The sequence below is a fragment of the Trachypithecus francoisi genome, unplaced genomic scaffold, assembly GCF_009764315.1.
Source record: "Trachypithecus francoisi isolate TF-2019V2 unplaced genomic scaffold, Tfra_2.0 Contig01474, whole genome shotgun sequence".
Taxonomy (NCBI): Eukaryota; Metazoa; Chordata; class Mammalia; order Primates; family Cercopithecidae; genus Trachypithecus; species Trachypithecus francoisi.
The window spans coordinates 10,080,409-10,098,049 of NW_022681435.1; the positions used below are offsets into that span (position 1 = coordinate 10,080,409).

The 17,641-nt window shown below is 38.4% G+C and overlaps 1 protein-coding gene across 1 annotated transcript; it reads left to right on the forward strand.

The window, feature by feature from the left end:
- The first annotated feature begins 3,708 nt into the window (after positions 1-3,708).
- Positions 3,709-17,103, forward strand: LOC117062085 (aspartate aminotransferase, mitochondrial-like). Its single transcript, XM_033175254.1, has 2 exons — positions 3,709-5,248; positions 14,700-17,103. Exons 1-2 carry the CDS (start codon positions 5,221-5,223, stop codon positions 15,899-15,901), a joined length of 1,230 nt encoding a protein of 409 aa, XP_033031145.1. The 5' UTR covers positions 3,709-5,220; the 3' UTR covers positions 15,902-17,103.
- The last annotated feature ends 538 nt before the right edge of the window (positions 17,104-17,641 follow it).

A 17,641-nucleotide genomic window follows, 5' to 3' on the forward strand; every position in this document is an offset into this window, starting at 1 on the left:
CTTTATATATTTAGACAATTAGAAATTATACTGCATGACCTTTGTTCTAAACTGCCTTTTTAGTGTATACAGGAAACTGTGTAAAATGTAAGGTCACACCTACATGCCTTATAAAGCTGACACTCATGTATGCATCATGCAGATTAGGAAGCATAAAGTTGACAGTGTCCAGAAACCCCTGTGCACCCTTTCCAATCCAAATTCCTCCCTTCTCTTCAAAGTTAACCATAATCTTGACTTCCATGCTAGTCATTTCCTTGCTTGTCTTCATACTTTTTCTTCCTACATTTACTGCCCAAACACGATTGAAATTTGATTTAGTTTTGAAATGTATTTAAATGGAAGCATAAAGCAAATATTATTTTGGGCTGGCTTGTTTTATCCAATATCATGTTCCTGAGATCAATGTACATTGGTGCAAAATAGCTGTAATGTGTTAATTACGATGAAGCATTCCACTGAATGATATGCCAGCGTTTGTTTATCTACAGTACTGATGGATATTTGGGCTGCTTTTGCTTTGGGCTCTTATGAACAAGGATGCTGTGAACCCATGTCCCAGAAACATGCGTGCATTCATTTCTTTGTGGTATATCTAGGTGTGGAGTTGAAGGGTCATGAGGTTTATGTATCTTAGTCAGTAATGCCAGCGAACTTTCTAAAGTAGTGGTACTAATTTACACTCTCAACATCAGTACATTGCTCATCATTTCTGCTTGCTTATCTAAATCCTTGGCAACACTTGGTATTTTCGTTCTGTCTAATTTTAGTTACTGGGAGAGTATAAAATAATGTTTCCTATGATTTTAGTTAACATTTATCTGGTGATTAACACTGTTTAACAGCCTTCCTTCCTTTTTTCTTTTCTTTCTTTATTTTGGGTTGCCAGTCTTTTAATTGTTTTTTTTAATTGTTTTATAGAAACCTTTTATATATTCGATATACCAATAATGGGTAAACTCTGGACCATGGGCCAAATCTGACCTGCAGTATTTTGGTGAATGCAATGCTATTGAAACTCAGCCACACTTACTTTCATGCTGCTATCATGCTGCAATGACAGAGTTTAGTAGCTGAGACAGAAGCCATACAGCTTGCAAAGTCTGAATTATCTACTATCTGGCCCTTTACAGAAAAGGTCTGCTGACCCCTGGCACCCACTAATCCTTTGCTGGTCATACATTTAGCAAACATCTTTTATCTTTGTATGGCTTGCCTTTTCACTTCCTTGATGCTATTTATTTGATAAGCATGATTTCTTAATTTTAATGTGCTCATCATGATTGCTTTATGCATTTCAATTATAAAATAAACTGACCTTATCCTAAATTCATGAGAATATTCTCTGGCATTATTTTCTAAGAAAACATTTTGATTTGCTTTTTACATATAGTTCCATAATCTAATTGGAGTTTTTATGAATAGTGTGATATAGGGGTTTAGCTTCATTATTTTTTTTCTGATGCATACCAAAATGTCCCAGAACTATTAATAAAGACAATTATCCCATGCCTGTGCAATGCCACCTATTAAAAAATTAAATGTTTATACATGCATCGTATATTTTTACATTCTATCTTCCTCCACGGGCATATTCTCCATCCTTATGCTAATATTGCAATATCTTAATTACTGTAGTTTTATTATAAGATGTAATAACCTACGTGAAACCTTGACATCTTGTCCTTTTCAAGGGTGTCTTGAATATTCTTGGCCCTTTGAATATTCATATAAATTGTATAATCCACTTGTTAAATTCACTCACTAATTGGGATTGTGGTTAGAATTCCTTGAACTTATAGATCAGTTTGTAGAGAACTGACGTATTACAATCGACATATTACGTATTGAGTTTTTAATGCATGGGCTTGATAAATATCTTTATTCAAATATTCTTTCATTTATCTTAGCAACATTTCATAGGTTCCTACATAAAGGCCTTGCTTTTTTTTTTTTAGGTTTATTCCTTGATATTTAGTATTTTTAATACTTTTGAAAGTGGTTCTAAAATTTCATTTTGTTTCTTGCTGGTATATACAACTGCAATTCATTTCAATATGTTGATCTTTAATCAAACAACTTTGATGCTTTGATGAAAAAATTTGTTGATTCTAATAATTTATCTGTGGATTACCTTGGATTTCTTTTTCCTTTTTTCTTTTTTCTTTTTTTGTTTTGAGACGGAGTCTCAGTCTGTCTCCAGGGCTGAAGTGCAGTGGCGCGATCTTGGCTCTCTGCAACCGCTGCCTCCCAGGTTCAAGCGATTCTCCTGCCTCAGCCTCCCGAGTAGCTGGGATTACAGATATCTGCCACTATACCCAGCTAATTTTTTGTGTTTTTAGTAGAAACGGGGTTTGGGGAAACCCAGGCCTGTTGACCAGGCTGGTCTTGAACTCGTGACCTCGTGATTTGCCCATCTCGGCCTCCCAAAGTACTGGGATTATAGGCATGAGCCACTGCGCTGGGTCTACCTTGGATTTCTTATGCAATAGTTATATCTTCCATAAATAACAGAAGTGTTATCACTTTCTTTGAAAAGCTTTAAACTTTTGTTTTATGTATAGCTATTGATGCAGTTTTATTTTGCCCTACTTGGTTACTGATTAGGTTGTTGCAAAAGTAATTGTGATTTTTTTGGGGGGAAAAAGGCAAAAACTGCAATTAGTTTTGTACCAACCTAACAGAATCTCCAGTACTTATTGAACCTGAGTGATGTATACAGGCAATCTTTTTGTTTTTTTGCACCCAGTAACAGAGAAAAAGTTTTCAATATTTTTTAAGGATACCTTTGATTAGGTTTGGGTACTTCCCTTCTGTTGTTAGTAGAGATCATTTTTTAAAACCATCAATAATATTGGATTTTATTATTTTTCCAAGATTGTATAGCTTTATAGTATGTAGGGTGTTTATGGTCTGCACACACACATAAAGGCTTTCAATGAAAAATTTCATTTCTTTATTAATGACAGGATTATTCATATTCACAATTTTGTGTGTTTTGATATTGTTTTTTTGGAGGAATTTGTCAATTTTATCTAACGGAACTTATTGGCATAGAATTCTTAATAAAATCATTGAATGTTTTAATCTCTTTATTATAGTAATGAAAAATTTATCAAAATAATGAACAATTTATTTATTGAGAGCAACTTTGTCTCAGTCTATATTCTGAAACAGAATCTCCAAGACAGTCTGGTAGTATGTTGTGTTAATGGGTTTTCATCTTAGCTGCACACTGGAAATGGCCAATTCTAAGGCCCCATCCAAGATGGGTGTATTTAGAATGCTATGGGTAAGTCTCAGGTGTAGATATTTTTTAAAGGCTCTTCAGGTGATTCTGATATCCAATCAAGGTTGAGAAGTATTTCACTGGTACTTCTGGAATACTGAATTCAGTTTCTACTTATCAGGACTGAGAGCAAAATTATTTTACTTCCGTGAGCATATAACTTCATTTATAAAGTAAAATGAGGGTTCAAGCATAACAACCCCAAAGGCTTTCATGGATGAGGAAAGATGGTAAATATGTTCTGGGGAGCAGCCAAGTGTAAGATAATAGACAGGACATTTTCTGGGATAAACTGGAGGGCTTGTCACACCAGAAGCATTTCAATCCTCCTCGTCCTTCATCTTCTAACATTGTAATGAGCAAACAAAACATCTCTGAGATGACTTTGGCTCTTCAGTTCTGGAGTAGATGAACATCTAGGTCCCTTCTAGCTTCTATACACTCCATAAAATTATGCCCCTCACTCTAGGGTACTAGTGTGTGATTATGGGATGACATTTAATTCTTTCTTACGTACTTATAGAAGTGGTCAGAGTTTGCAAGACAAGCAGAATCTAGATAAAGTACCTAATAGATTTGCAAAACTTTAATTGTTTCCACATTTTTTTCATTTAATTTGGTGATTTCTAAGAAACAGGATGGAAATTATAGACTGTCAGGTACTTGGGTTCGCATTATCTTCTTACTAGAAAATACAAGTATGGGCTTTGTCAAAGAGAAATTGCACCGGATACTTGTGAAAAATGGCAAGGAAGACTTATTCAGGACTACTGCAATAAAGAAGAGAGATGGAACTCAACTGCCCTGAAACAAAAGGCAGGAGAGTTTGTAATCCCTGAGGAGAGCTAGTGAAAAGGCACTGCAGGATAGTAAGGCAGAGGCTGGTCAGTGTGATTAGGCCATCTGTGTTTGCTGATTGTCACTGATTAAAGTCAGGTTCTGACCTTTCCACAGAGACTGGGAGATAGGGGCACCATCTTTATGATCACGTTTCAAAGGGATGGCTCCTACATCAGATTTATTTCTCAAAGGGGCAGAGAAAGGACTTACAATGCGTGTTTTCTAAAGCAAATGTTCTAGGAAAAAAAAGAGGTCAGGGACCTGTAGTCAGGAACAAACCTGTCTAAAGTTTAGCCAAGCTGAGGGGAATGTTAAGGCCATGTAGGTCAGCTTTTTAAAACTAAGAAATAAAGAAGATAGAAATTGATTTTTCTCCTCTGGGGATCTGTAAGCAAAGCTCTATTAACATTATTCTGCCTGTGTGTGTTGTGTGTGTGTGGGTGTGTGGGTGTGTGTGTGAGTGTGTGTGCACACATATGTACATGTGCATGTGAGTGTGTTTAAGAAAACTGAAAGCTCAGTCCTGCAGGTTCATTGGGAAGGTGACACGAGGCCGAGTTGATTTCTGTGGATTTGGGGTCATCGTATTACAAGCCTGCTTCAGGTAAATACATCAGTTTTTTCCTGTTTCATATCTAGAGTTCTTTGAAAGGTTGTCTCCTTTTGCTTATACATTCTTTTACTCCGGAAAACTACTTCAGATATGGAGCCTTTTTGGATGTTATTAATGCAGTATATGGGTCAAAAGCAGACTTGTTTTATGTTAGCTCAATGGAGACCTAAAAATGGATTTTTATGAAAATTGTCACAAAGGTCATGCCATTTACTTTCTCCCAAAATGGCTTTCTTTACATATGAAGGTTCTAAATGAAAGGGTTTGATCTTGGAAACATTGCAAATTAGATTTGCCTACATTAAATTCTAATATTTTCTGCTCAGTGTTGTTGGTCTGTTATTTCCATATCGTGTTTAAGGTTTTTCAGACATACAAAAACTGAAATAGTTATCACCAGCTGACCTACAGTACAAGAAATGCGAATGGAAGGCCTCCAAGCAGGAGGAAAGCAACACTAAATGGAATCTGGACTTACATGAAGACACGGGAAGGTAACCACATAGGTAATTATATAGGACATTTTTCTTTTTCTTTTTTTTTTTTTTTTGAGATAGAGTCTCACTCCTTCATCCAGGTTGGAGTGCAGTGGTGCCATCTTGGCTCAATGCAACCTCTACCCCTCTGGTTCAAGCAATTCTTGTGCCTCAGCCTCTCACGTAGCTGGGATTGCAGGTACATGCCACCATACCTGGCTAATTTTTTGTACTTTTAGTAGAGATAGGTTTCATTATGTTGGCCAGTCTGGTCTCGAACTCCTGTCCTCAAGTGATGTGCCCTCCTAGGCCTCCCAACGTGCTGGGATTACAGGTGTCAGCCACTGTATTCGGCTAAGGACATTTTTCTTATGCCTTTTGCCATGCAATGCAGTCTAGGTGTTAGCACAATAGCAATAGGAGTGCTCCAGGTATTTCCCTCAGACTTCCACAGCCTCAAAGGCCTGCTCTGCTTATGCAGACAAGCTCCAGTAGAAGAGTTTATCAGAGGCAAGGTTACCAGAAACCCCGAATTAATGTTTCTAGTAAAGGAGCATCAGTGATAACCAGAAAGGGAGGGCACGGGAAGCCTAATGGGAGTTCAAGCTGTGTTTTTGATAACCACCTACACTTGCTGCTGCTTATACAGTGAACTATTGACTCAGATGAATGTTTCCACGAAAGGCCATTCTTCTCGTAAAATTTCATCAGAATTTAAACCCTTCTGATGCTGACCCACTTGCATTTCTCTGCTTAGTCCCAGACTCTTATTTGACAGTTAATTACAGTAAGCCTGAACTGTTGAACTCCCTCGCAGACCACTTCAAACTTTCCAACAAAATAAATTTAGCTTCAGTTCATCTGAATTAAAAGGTTGAAGCTTTCATCAAGAATCTGGACTCTGCCGCCTGCTTTGGGAAATGAAGCATGCGCTGAGACATTATTTTTCTCTCTCAAATACCCAATTGCTGCAATAGTAAAAAAAAAAAAAAAAAAAGCAGAAAACATTCAAGTGAAAAGAAAATCATGCACTAATTACTGGATGTGCTGTTCTGAAGTTCTAATTTCAAGAAAACTGCACAGCCAGTATTTCTAACGGGAAATGAACCAACTTTGAGACCAGCCAGGTTTTTGCATCTTTAATTTGTACTGGGCGCTTTTGATATTGCAGGCCTAGAGAGATAAAAAAGCAACAGAGACAATAGGCAGGTGCTGCAGTCCTTTTCAGGTGCTGAGCTCTCCCTGGTATCCTAATTACAGACTCTTTACATGAAGAATTCTTTTTGAAGCTAATCATAGTGCTGAAGGTAATGAGAGTGAAGGTATGCAGAGGATGCTAATGAAAAAGTTGAGAAATCTCTTTCGAGGATGTCTTAATTAAGAGGTCTGTCTTTCAAGGGAAAGAGAACAAACATTTATTATTGAGGACCTACTATGCACCAGGGTTTGTGCTTAGTGTTTTTCATTTGAGACCTGTATTCATTCAGTCCTGCACTGACTGTGAACATACAAATGAAGTTACCTTGCTATATATGCCTTTTCTATCTCATGTGCCTATGGGGACGCAGGTTCACTTTCAAGGTTTCTTCTATTATCTATGAGAATTCTTAGGCGCTGTTTCCCAGGCTCTCATGATCCTGTTCTCATAGCTGCTCACTCTGGTTCCACTGGTGAGGAAAGCGTCCACCCCTCTGTTGCGCACTGTTTCATTTATTGAAAGTGACACTGCAGCGGAACTGGTGGATCCCAAAAGTTCTGAGATAACTCTTCTAGTTTACACATTTTTAGCACCCTTTCCCCCAGATTTCTTGTGCCAAATTTCCTTCCCTGTTGTCCTGCAGAAAAACTTCAAATTTGTCTTACGTCTCTGTCTCTTCTCATCCATTACTGTGGAATCTGGGATCTACCATCATGAAACAATTCAAATTTATTTCCCATGGTATTCTTCAGCTCTTCTCTCTCTGGAGTAAATCCTTGCCTATAATAAATACTTAACTGTACATGCCACATTTATTCAAATTTCAAGTTTGACCTAGTTAAGAACACTGCTAGAGAAATACCATCTCACAAAATTCTTGCAATAATACTGCAAGGAGGTGACTAGCCTTATCTCCTTTGACAGGTGAGGAGCCAATTAAGTGATTTCCCCAAAGTCAACATCTTGTAGTGTTGAGATTTGAACTATAGCATTGATATAGTTTTAACACTGAATGTTTTGGAATAAATATAGGCCTTGAGATAAGAAAATAACATAATGCATATAGCCTCCCTCACTAATAAAATAAGCTTTAAGGAAATACTTTGTTATGGAGTGGCCAATGGTCAATGTTTTCAACTCACTAAATGGTTAACCCTCAGCATCCAATTATTCACTCGACACCTCTCTTTTCTGTGTCATCATTAATGTTTATAAGGTTGAGTATTTACAGTTTGTAGAGCACAGTTTTAGTCCTGGTGGGGAAGAACCAAAAATTCATACAAGTGGGAAAAGGGTAAAGAGAAAACACAGGAAACAAAATAATATAGGCTGATATGGTTTGACTGTGTCCCCACCCAGATCTCATCTTGAATTGATAATCCCCACATGTTGAGAGAGACCCGGTGGGAGGTGATTGAATCATGGGGGCGGTTACCCTCATGCTGTTCTCACAATAGTGAGTTCTCATGAGATCTGACGGTTTTATAAGGGGCTTTCCCCACTTTACTTGGCACTTCTCCTTCCTGCCGTCTTGTGAAATAGGGTGTGTTTGCTTCCCCTTCCACCATTATTGTCAATTTCCTGAGACCTCTCCATCCCTGTGGAACTGTGAGTCAATTAAACCTCTTTCCTTTATAAATTACACAGTCTCAGGCAGTTCTTTATAGCAGTGTGAGAAGGGACTAATACATAAGCCCATGATCAAATGTTGAAGCTCAGTGTAATAAAAGAGTTAGCTTTTCCAGAGGAGGGCATCCTTCCTCTCCTCTCTGCAATGGGAGTTCTAAACATTTAAAATTTCCCCACCATGTATATAAAGCATTAAAGTGCCATAGTAATGAGTTGGGAGTTTGGAAGACACTTTGGGATCAAAAAACTTTGTTTGGCATTTAATTGTTGGAGTAGGGTGGGACCAGATGAGCAAGTATATGGGGTTGTTGGGAGAAAAGGTGCTACTTAAAGCCACTCTCTGAAAGTCGTTTGCTTTGATGTCACCATTTTAAATACATTATCCGTTTTCAAAGAATTCATGCCATGTGTAATGCCTACGATTGGAATGTATATGGTCTAGTTTTCAAGCTGTAATATTGAGAGAGGCATAGTTGAAGCCAAAATTAAGACTTTACTCACAACATGTAAGAGACTTCAATCTTTAAAAATCTTTGCATGTACCTTTCATATATTTTTTTGTAAAGGGAAGATGATATAAATGTATGGAAGATGCCGAACACCAACCATTGCTTGTTCAATCATAGGTGGCTATAGGGAGAGGCCTGTGAACCCTCATACACTTACAGTATTCAGCCCCCACACAGGTCAAGCAGCTCTTTTCCAACAAGAGCACTCTTTTTTTTTTTTTTTTTTTTGAGACGGAGTCTCGCTCTGTCACCCAGGCTAGAGTGCAGTGGTGCAATCTCAGCTCACCGCAAGCTCCGCCTGCCAGGTTTACACTATTCTCCTGCCTCAGCCTCCTGAGTAGCTGGGACTACAGGCTCCCGCCACCACGCCCGGCTAATTTTATTTTATTTTTTTGTATTTTTAGTAGAGACGGGGGTTTCACCATAGCCAGGATGGTCTCGATCTCCTGACCTCGTGATCCAGCCGCCTCAGCCTCCCAAAGTGCTGGAATTACAGGCGTGAGCCACTGAGCCCGGCCCAAGAGCACTCTTATTAGCATGATGCTGTTTTGTCCTCAGAGTCCCAAGTGGCCATACCCCTTGTTACGTATTCCCGTTCCAATTTATTATCCTTAGTGTTGTATACACACAAGCATGTGATAGTGTGAGCTGTTAATGACGTTTTTAATGTCAGGATTCATCCTGTTATCTCTAAGTCAAATGACTTGGACTTTGTTTTCCTTTTGTCCAGTTGAACTCAGTTTCCCTAGTTTTAATTTCTTAGAGTATACAGTGTGCAGTAAGTGTTAAAGAGTGCCAGTAAAATCTTCTTGCTGTAAAATTTCACCAATTGGCATCAGCCAAATGACTAGAACTTTATTTTAGAGAGTTATTCTTTTGTTTCAGGAATGGTGATGGAGAATTTCCCTCTTAACATTCGGATCACACTAAAGATAAGAAACAATCAGTTCTTTTTTTTTTTTTTTTTTTTTTGAGATGTAGTCTCATTCTCTTGCCCAGGATGGAGTATGGTGATGCAATCTCAGCTCACTGCAAACTCCACCTCCCGGGTTCAAGCAATTCTCCTGCCTCAGCCTCCTTAGTAGCTGGAATCACAGGCACGTGCCACCATGCCTGGGTAATTTTTGTATTTTTAGTAGAGACAGTGTTTCACCATGTTGGCCAGGGTGGTCTTGAATTCTTGACCTTAGGTGATCCACCCACCTTGGCCTCCCAAAAGTGCTGGGATCACAGGTGTGAGCTACCATGCCCAACCATAAGCAATCAGTTCTTAAATACAAAAAGTTAATGGAGGAAGTAGAAGTGAAAATAATTATTTTTATTTTATTTTATTATTTTAATTTAAATTTTTAAAAATAATTTCAACTTTTATTTTAGATTTTAGGTGTACATGTGCAGAGTCATTACATGAGTGTATTGTGTGATGCTGAGATTTGGAGTACAATTGATTTTATGCCCAGGGACTGAGCATAGTACCCAGTAGATTGTTTTTCAGCCCTCTCTTCCCCATCTAGTAGTTCAGTGACTATTGCTACTATCTTTATGTCTATGAGTACCCAATGTTTAGCTCCCACTTATAAGTAAGAACATGTGGTATTTGGTTTTCTGTTCCTCTGTTAATTTGCTTAGGATTATGGCCTCCAGCTGCATCCAAGTTACTGCAAAAGATATGGTCTCATTCTTTTTTATGGATGTGTAGTATTCCATGATATATACACACCACATTTTCTTTATCCAATCCACCACTGATGGGCACCTAGGTTGATTCCATGTCTTTGCTATTGTGAATAGTGCTGCAATGAACATACAGGTGCATGTTTGTCTTTATGGCAGAAAATTTATTTTCTTTTAAACATATACCCAATAATGGGATTTCTGGTTTGAATAATAGTTCTAACTCCTGTGAGAAATCTCTCAACTGCTTTCCACAATGGCTAAACTAATTTATATTTCCATCAATGGTGTATAAGCCTTCCTTTTTCCCTTTTTCTCTGCAGTCTCACCAGTATCTATTGTTTTTTGACTTTTTAATTCATTTACATTCAAGGTTATTATTTATATGTGAGGGCATATTCCTTTCACTTTATTAATTGATTTCTGGTTCTATACTTATTTTTGGTTTCTTTCTCTCTTATTGTTTGTCATTGTTGTTTGGTGTATTTTTTTTTTTATCATGGTAATATTTGTGTTTTATCTCTTCTTTGTTTGTGTGTTTGCTCCAGCAGTGGTTTATATATATATATTTTTAATGATGGTACATATTATTCTTTTGCTTCCAGTCATAGGACTAAAGAATTTTTGTAGTGCCAATTTTGTGGCGATGAATTCCTTCAGCTTGTTTGTTTGGCAAAGATGTCAGTTCTCCTTCATGTGTGAAGAATATGAAACCAAACTAAATGTTCAGCAATGGATGGATGAAGAAAATGTGGTGTGTATACACACACACACACACACACATATATATACACACACACAATGGAATAGTATTCAGACATAAGAAAAATAAAATCATGTCATCTGCAGCAACATGGATGGAACTAGAAGTCATTATGTTAAGTATTAAGTTTAAGAAGCCAGGCATAGAAAGAAAATGACTCACGTTCTCACTCACATGTGGGAGCTAAAAAAGTTGTAGAGATGTTTCACCTCCTTGGTTAGATGTATTCCTAGGTTTTTCTTTTTTTCTTTTCTTTGCAGCTCTTTTAATGCTATTGCATTCTTGATTTATTCTCAGCTTGAATGTTATTGGTGTATAGAAATACTACTGATTTTTGTTCATTGATTTTGTATCCTGAAACTTTACTGAAGTTTAGATCCAGGAGACTTTTGGCAGAGTCTTTGGGGTTTTCTAGGTATAGAATAATATCGTCTTTGAATAGAAATAATTTGGCTTCCTTTTTTTTTTTTTTTCTATTTGAATGCCTTTTATTTCTTTCTCTTGCCTGATTGCTTTGGCTAAGTCTTCCTCCTTTTTATTTTGTATTTCAGATTCCAAAGGGTGACAAAAGTACCCATTGCTTATTTAGAAGAAATTTTAGTCCAATTTTGTCATTTCACTATATACCAAAACTGTGTTCTTTAAATCCATAAAGGTTGGTGACTTCCTCACAGTCATACAATATGTTCACATACATCTAGGGATAATATTTTGGTCTTTCCCTATGGTATCATTCTGCAAGTGTTATAAAGAAAAGGAAGAAAGGAAAAGGGGCAGGTAGGGAGAGAAAGAGGGAGGGAAAAGGTCTCATTATATAATCAGACAATGCATATTTGATTTACCTTTAGAATCTGAATTCTAATATTTTATATATTATTTTACACTTTATGTAGTGACAACTGCTTCATTATCAAACTTGATTAAACAGCCTCACTCTGGCCCCTCCCCACAATGGTAGTCAGCATCATGGAAGATAGATCTGAACTGCTTGGGAGAAATAGATATTTCTTTCTTTTTCTTCTCTCTGTGATTATTTTGTTAGAATAATCAGAGAATGTGTGAGAATTTGTCCTTGTCATAGAATCTGTGCTCTTAGACATTTTGTTCCCAGAGGATTCTGTCAAGATATTCATTGAAGAAAGCAGAATTATTGCAGTTTCAAAACTCTTTGACAAATGTTTTTCCCTATATTCTAATGCCTAAATCTCGGTATTAAAAATAGTCATGTTTAAGGACTGAAGTCATCACCCTTTGTAAAACCAGTGTCTCCACTTTGAATGAGTGTGATTGTCTCTGATAAATGTCAATTCCATTTCTTTTTGGTGAACCCCTGTGGCTGCTTATCTTTCATAAGAATAGCTGAAAATAACTAGAATTTTAAAACAGCATTAAACCTAAATGAAACAGTGAAAAATAAATTCCTGGAAAAGAAATCAGGAAATTGACTTGTTTGAAGTCAAATATTTTCAAGAGAAAGATTACCTTTAAATAAAGAAGTGTGCTCAAAGCCAAGAGTTGTGGCTGGGACCTCTAATCTCAGCAATTTGGGAAGCTGAGGTGGGGGGTTTGCTTGATGCCAGGAATTTGAGATGAGCCCAGACAACATAGCCAAATCTTGTCTGTACAAATATGCATATACATATGTGTGTGTGTGTGTGTGTGTGTGTGTGTGTGTATGTATATATATATGTCAGGGATGGTGGTGCACACCTGTAGTCCCAGATATTTAGGAGGCTGAAGTAGGAGGATGGCTTGAGCCCAGGAATTTGAGGCTGCAGTGAGCTATGATTGCAAGGCACCACTGCTAGTTCCTTCAAGAAATAAAAAAATCAACCAGAAGGGATCAGTGTCAAATACAGAGAATTTCTTATTTTTTCTTTTATGTACAAATTTGTGTAAGAAGTGAATTTATATAAAATAGAACAAACTGATCAAAAGTCTGTAAAAATATCTGAGGTCAAGAATAATTTTTGATTTATTCATTTATGGGGAAATGTCTATATTCTCTTGTGGCAATTAATGTCATGGAAAGACATATCCACTGAAAATCTAGTTTAGGAATTAAAGTAAGATTAGAAATTAATCTTTAAAAATTGTTTTTGCCTTTGTAGATCACATCGATAGGAATATGAAAACATTATTGACTTTGCTAAAATACAATCTTACATTTAAGGAGCCATTTAAGAAAAACACAATTCAAAATTATGAATTAGGACTTTAAGCATTGCAAAAATGCTCCCGGCTTATGCTTCACCCATTTTTCAACTTATATGATGTAAATTTTGGAGGAAGAGTTCACATAATTCCTTGCTTGCCATTCAAATTTTCTGTTCCTATTTTCTGTGCTCAAATGCAGAAGGTACGTTAATGGAACCTGAATCATCATTCATCCAGTAAAATCCCTGCTCTTCATTCATTCAATCAATACTTTTAATTCATTCCATTTAATCACCAGTACCCATTTTGTATTCTTCCTTCTCAACATAAGCATCTATTCTCATGTCTTTTTGTTTATAAGTGCTTTTGGAAAAGGCATTTTTTTTTATGTGTGTACATTTTCAACTTATGTAAATGCTATTAGTTTACATATAAGATAATATGTTTTTTAAAATATTGTTACTTGGCATTATGTTTATAAGATTCATCCATGTGACTATATGTACATCTAGTCCGTTGCTTCCTTTTACTCTTTAGTATCATATGAAGGGCATCCATCAACCTTTATCTATCCATTCTCCTTGCAATGAACTTGCCAAACCTCACCTTCAACACCAGACTTACCCAAATAATGCTGTAATAAATGTTACACTTGTCCTCTTAGAAGTCTGCATGAGAGCCGGGCGCAGTGGCTCACACCTGTAACCCCAGCACTTTAGGAGGCCGAGGCAGGCGGATCACGAGGTCAGGAGATCAACACCATCCTGGCCAACATGGTGAAACCCCGTCTCTATACTAAAATACAAAAAAAATTAGCCGGGCATGTTGGCACCTGCCTGTAATCCCAGCTACTCGGGAGGCTGAGGCAGGAAAATAGCTTGAACCAGGGAGTCGGAGGTTGCAATGAGCCGAAATCGTGCCACCACACTCCAGCCTGGCAACAGAGTGAGACTCCGTCTCAAAAAAAAAAAAAAAAGTCTGCATGAGAAATTTATTGGCATATCTAACTAGTAGTGGAACTGCTGAATCACACTGCAGGTGGGATTATACAAAATTTAGTTAAATGTACCAGATGCTCTCCACAGGGTCTGCTGCAATTTACAATTCCAGGTCTCCACACCCCATCAGTTATCCATCTTTCCAATTTTTGTTAATCCAATAGGTGTCAAGTGATGTTGCTTTGCTTTGATTTGCATGTCTCTGATTTCTAGTAAGTTTGAGTGTCTCTTTATGTATTCATGTACAGTTAGTCTTTTGGTGTCCATGGGAGATTGGATCCATCAGATGCTCAAGTCCCTGATATAAAATGGTGTAGTATTTGCATATAGCATATGCACATGCTCCCATATGATTTAAATTATCCCTAGATTACATAAAATACCTAAGACAATGTAAACTCTATGTAAATATTGATTATACTGTATTGTTTAGGGAATGATGACAAGAAGAAAAGTCTGTGCATGTTTAGTACAGACACAACTATTCATTTTTATATGTGAATATTTTGCATCCTCAGTTGGTTGAATCCACTAATAGAAAACCCATAAACAGGAGCCGGCTCCCTGTGTGTCTGTCCGCTCGCCCTCTGCTGCGTCCTGCGGCGTCCCACTGCCCTCCTACCGTCCACCATGGCTCTGCTGCACTCCGGCCGCATCCTCTCCGGGATCGTCGCCGCCTTCCACCCGGGCCTCGCTGCCGCGGCCTCTGCCAGAGCCAGCTCCTGGTGGACCCGTGTAGAAATGGGACCTCCAGATCCCATTCTGGGTGTCACTGAAGCCTTTAAGAGGGACACCAATAGCAAAAAGATGAATCTGGGAGTTGGTGCCTACCGGGATGATAACGGAAAGCCTTACGTGCTGCCTATCGTCCACAAGGCAGAGGCCCAGATTGCCGTCAAAAATGTGGACAAGGAATACCTGCCCGTTGAGGGACTGGCTGAATTTTGCAAGGCATCTGCAAAACTAGCCCTGGGTGAGAACAGCGAAGTCTTGAAGAGTGGCTGGTTTGTCACTGTGCAGACCATTTCTGGAGCTGGAGCCTTAAGGATCGGAGCCAGTTTCCTGCAGAGATTTTTTAAGTTCAGCCGAGATGTCTTTCCGCCCACACCAAGCTGGGAAAACCACACATCCATCTTCAGGGATGCTGGCATGCAGCTACGAGGTTATCGGTATTATGACCCCAAGACTTGCGGTTTTGACTTCACAGGCGCTGTGGAGGATATTTCAAAAATACCAGAGCAGAGTGTTCTTCTGCGTGCCTGCGCCCACAATCCCACGGGAGTGGACCCGCGTCCGGAACGGTGGAAGGAAATAGAAACAGTGGCGAAGAAAAGGAATCTCTTTGCGTTCTTTGACATGGCCTACCAAGGCTTTGCCAGTGGTGATGGTGATAAGGATGCCTGGGCTGTGTGCCACTTCATCAAACAGGGCATTAATGTTTGTCTCTGCCAATCATATGCCAAGAACATGGGCTTATATGGTGAGCGTGTAGGAGCCTTCACTATGGTCTGCAAAGATGCAGATGAAGCCAAAAGGGTAGAGTCACAGTTGAAGATCTTGATCCATCCCATGTATTCCAACCCTCCCCTCAATGGGGCCCGGATTGCTGCTGCCATTCTGGACACCCCAGATTTGCGAAAACAGTGGTTGCAAGAAGTGAAAGGCATGGCCGATGACATCATTGGCATGTGGACTCAACTGGTCTCTGACCCTCAAGAAGGAGGGTTCCACCCACAACTGGCAACACATCACTGACCAAATTGGCATGTTCTGTTTCACAGGGTTAAAGCCTGAACAGGTGGAGTGACTGACCAAGGAGTTCTCCATCTACATGACCAAGGACGGCTGCATCTCTGTGGCAGGAGTCACCTCCAGCAACGTGGGCTACCTTGCCCATGCCATTCACCAGGTCACCAAGTGATGTCCCTGGTGCAAGGAAACAGAGACAACCTTTCTGTCTTCAGCCTCTGCTATTGAGAGCTTCACACAGACGATGAGAGAAGGTGGATGGTGGTGAGTGGATCATTTCTTTCAACCACAGTGTGTAACACTCAGCATTTGAATGTTTCTAAGAAAAGAACATGCAGTGACACAGGGCAGAGGCATCCGTGGCTGGCGTCTGGAACATTAAACCAAACTCTCTCCCCTGTCCTTTTATCTCCAACTTTTTTCAAAGACTTTACATGTGCAAGAAAGTCATCGCACCAAAAAACCTGTCAATTATGCCATTGCAATATTTCAGAAGCTTTAACTGAAGTGTCAGGTTCCTTGTGAGAAATAGCACAGGTTAGAGACTTTGAGAGAAGACCTAGTTCTGTCATGAACAGTCGGCCTTGTGTCTGTCCTCCCATCTTGGAGCAACTTTATCAACAGGCCGCATTGCAGAAATGATGTTTTATGAAAACCAATGGGGCTGCTGCCACTTCAGCAAGGAAAATAATGCAGTTTCCTATCTTATGTAAGAAAAAGAGAAGGCTTTTTCTCCCTTGTCATTGCTGTTCTTTTCCTTACGTACAAACATTTTCAACTACTGCAGATTTTCATCCCATTCTACTGCTTGACTGACCATCAACTCCATCCTATCGAGATTTATTTAAGAATGAAGAACATAATTTTCTGCTGATGCCATACCCTCACCTTTCTCAGCAAAGAATAGTGGAGAGTAGGAAACTGTACTTTATCTAGGCATCCTCTTGAATGATTGTGTAAGTTTCTCCGGTTGGGATGTTGTCTCTGCCCAGTTGGACCTCCTCCCTTTGTTGAATGTGGTATACAGCCACTCATCTCACACCGTGAGTCCAGTGGCGCAGGGTGGTACCAGGAAAGAGGATATTCTAGGCTTTGTGTGCTGCTAGCTGGGTTCAGCCTTCACCCACTGGAAAGAACCACCATCTGCTCTAACCATGTAGACTTATTGAGGCCTGGTTTCTCTGTTACAATAAAATTACTGTAGACCCCCCCCACCAAAAAAAAAAATACAAAACAAAACCCATAGATACAGAGAGCTGACCATACTTCCTAAGTTTGGAGTTTCTTATTCAGACCCTTTGCCCATTTTTCTATTGCAGTTACTGTCATTTTCCTATCAATTAACAATGTCTATACATTTATACATGATATTTTCTGAATATTATTCAATTTTTTGCCAAGACATATAAGAATCTTCTCTCATTTTTTTCGCTATAAGAACCATCCATACTATATGTCTTTGAACAGAAATCTTTAATTTTGATACAACCAAATTTATCATGCATATGCGTTATTATTTTTACTTTTGAAGTTTTACCAAGTCATGCTTTATAAATATGTATATATATGCATATAAATCCTGTATTTCTATTAACTTTAATATAAAGTTTTTTTCCTCTTACACATTTAGTTTTTAATCAATTTTTTATATGTGTAATATAGGGATTCAGTTTTATTTTTTAAAGAAGTTAGTTTTTCAAATACATTATTTTTATTGATCCATAATATTTTACTTATTTATGGAGT

Coding starts and splice junctions, on each gene's coding strand:
- LOC117062085 (XM_033175254.1), top strand. CDS start 5,221: ATGAAGACACGGGAAGGTAACCACATAG. Junction 5,249..14,699: donor ACGGGAAGGTAACCACATAG/GTAATTATATAG, acceptor ACCCATAAACAG/GAGCCGGCTCCCTGTGTGTC.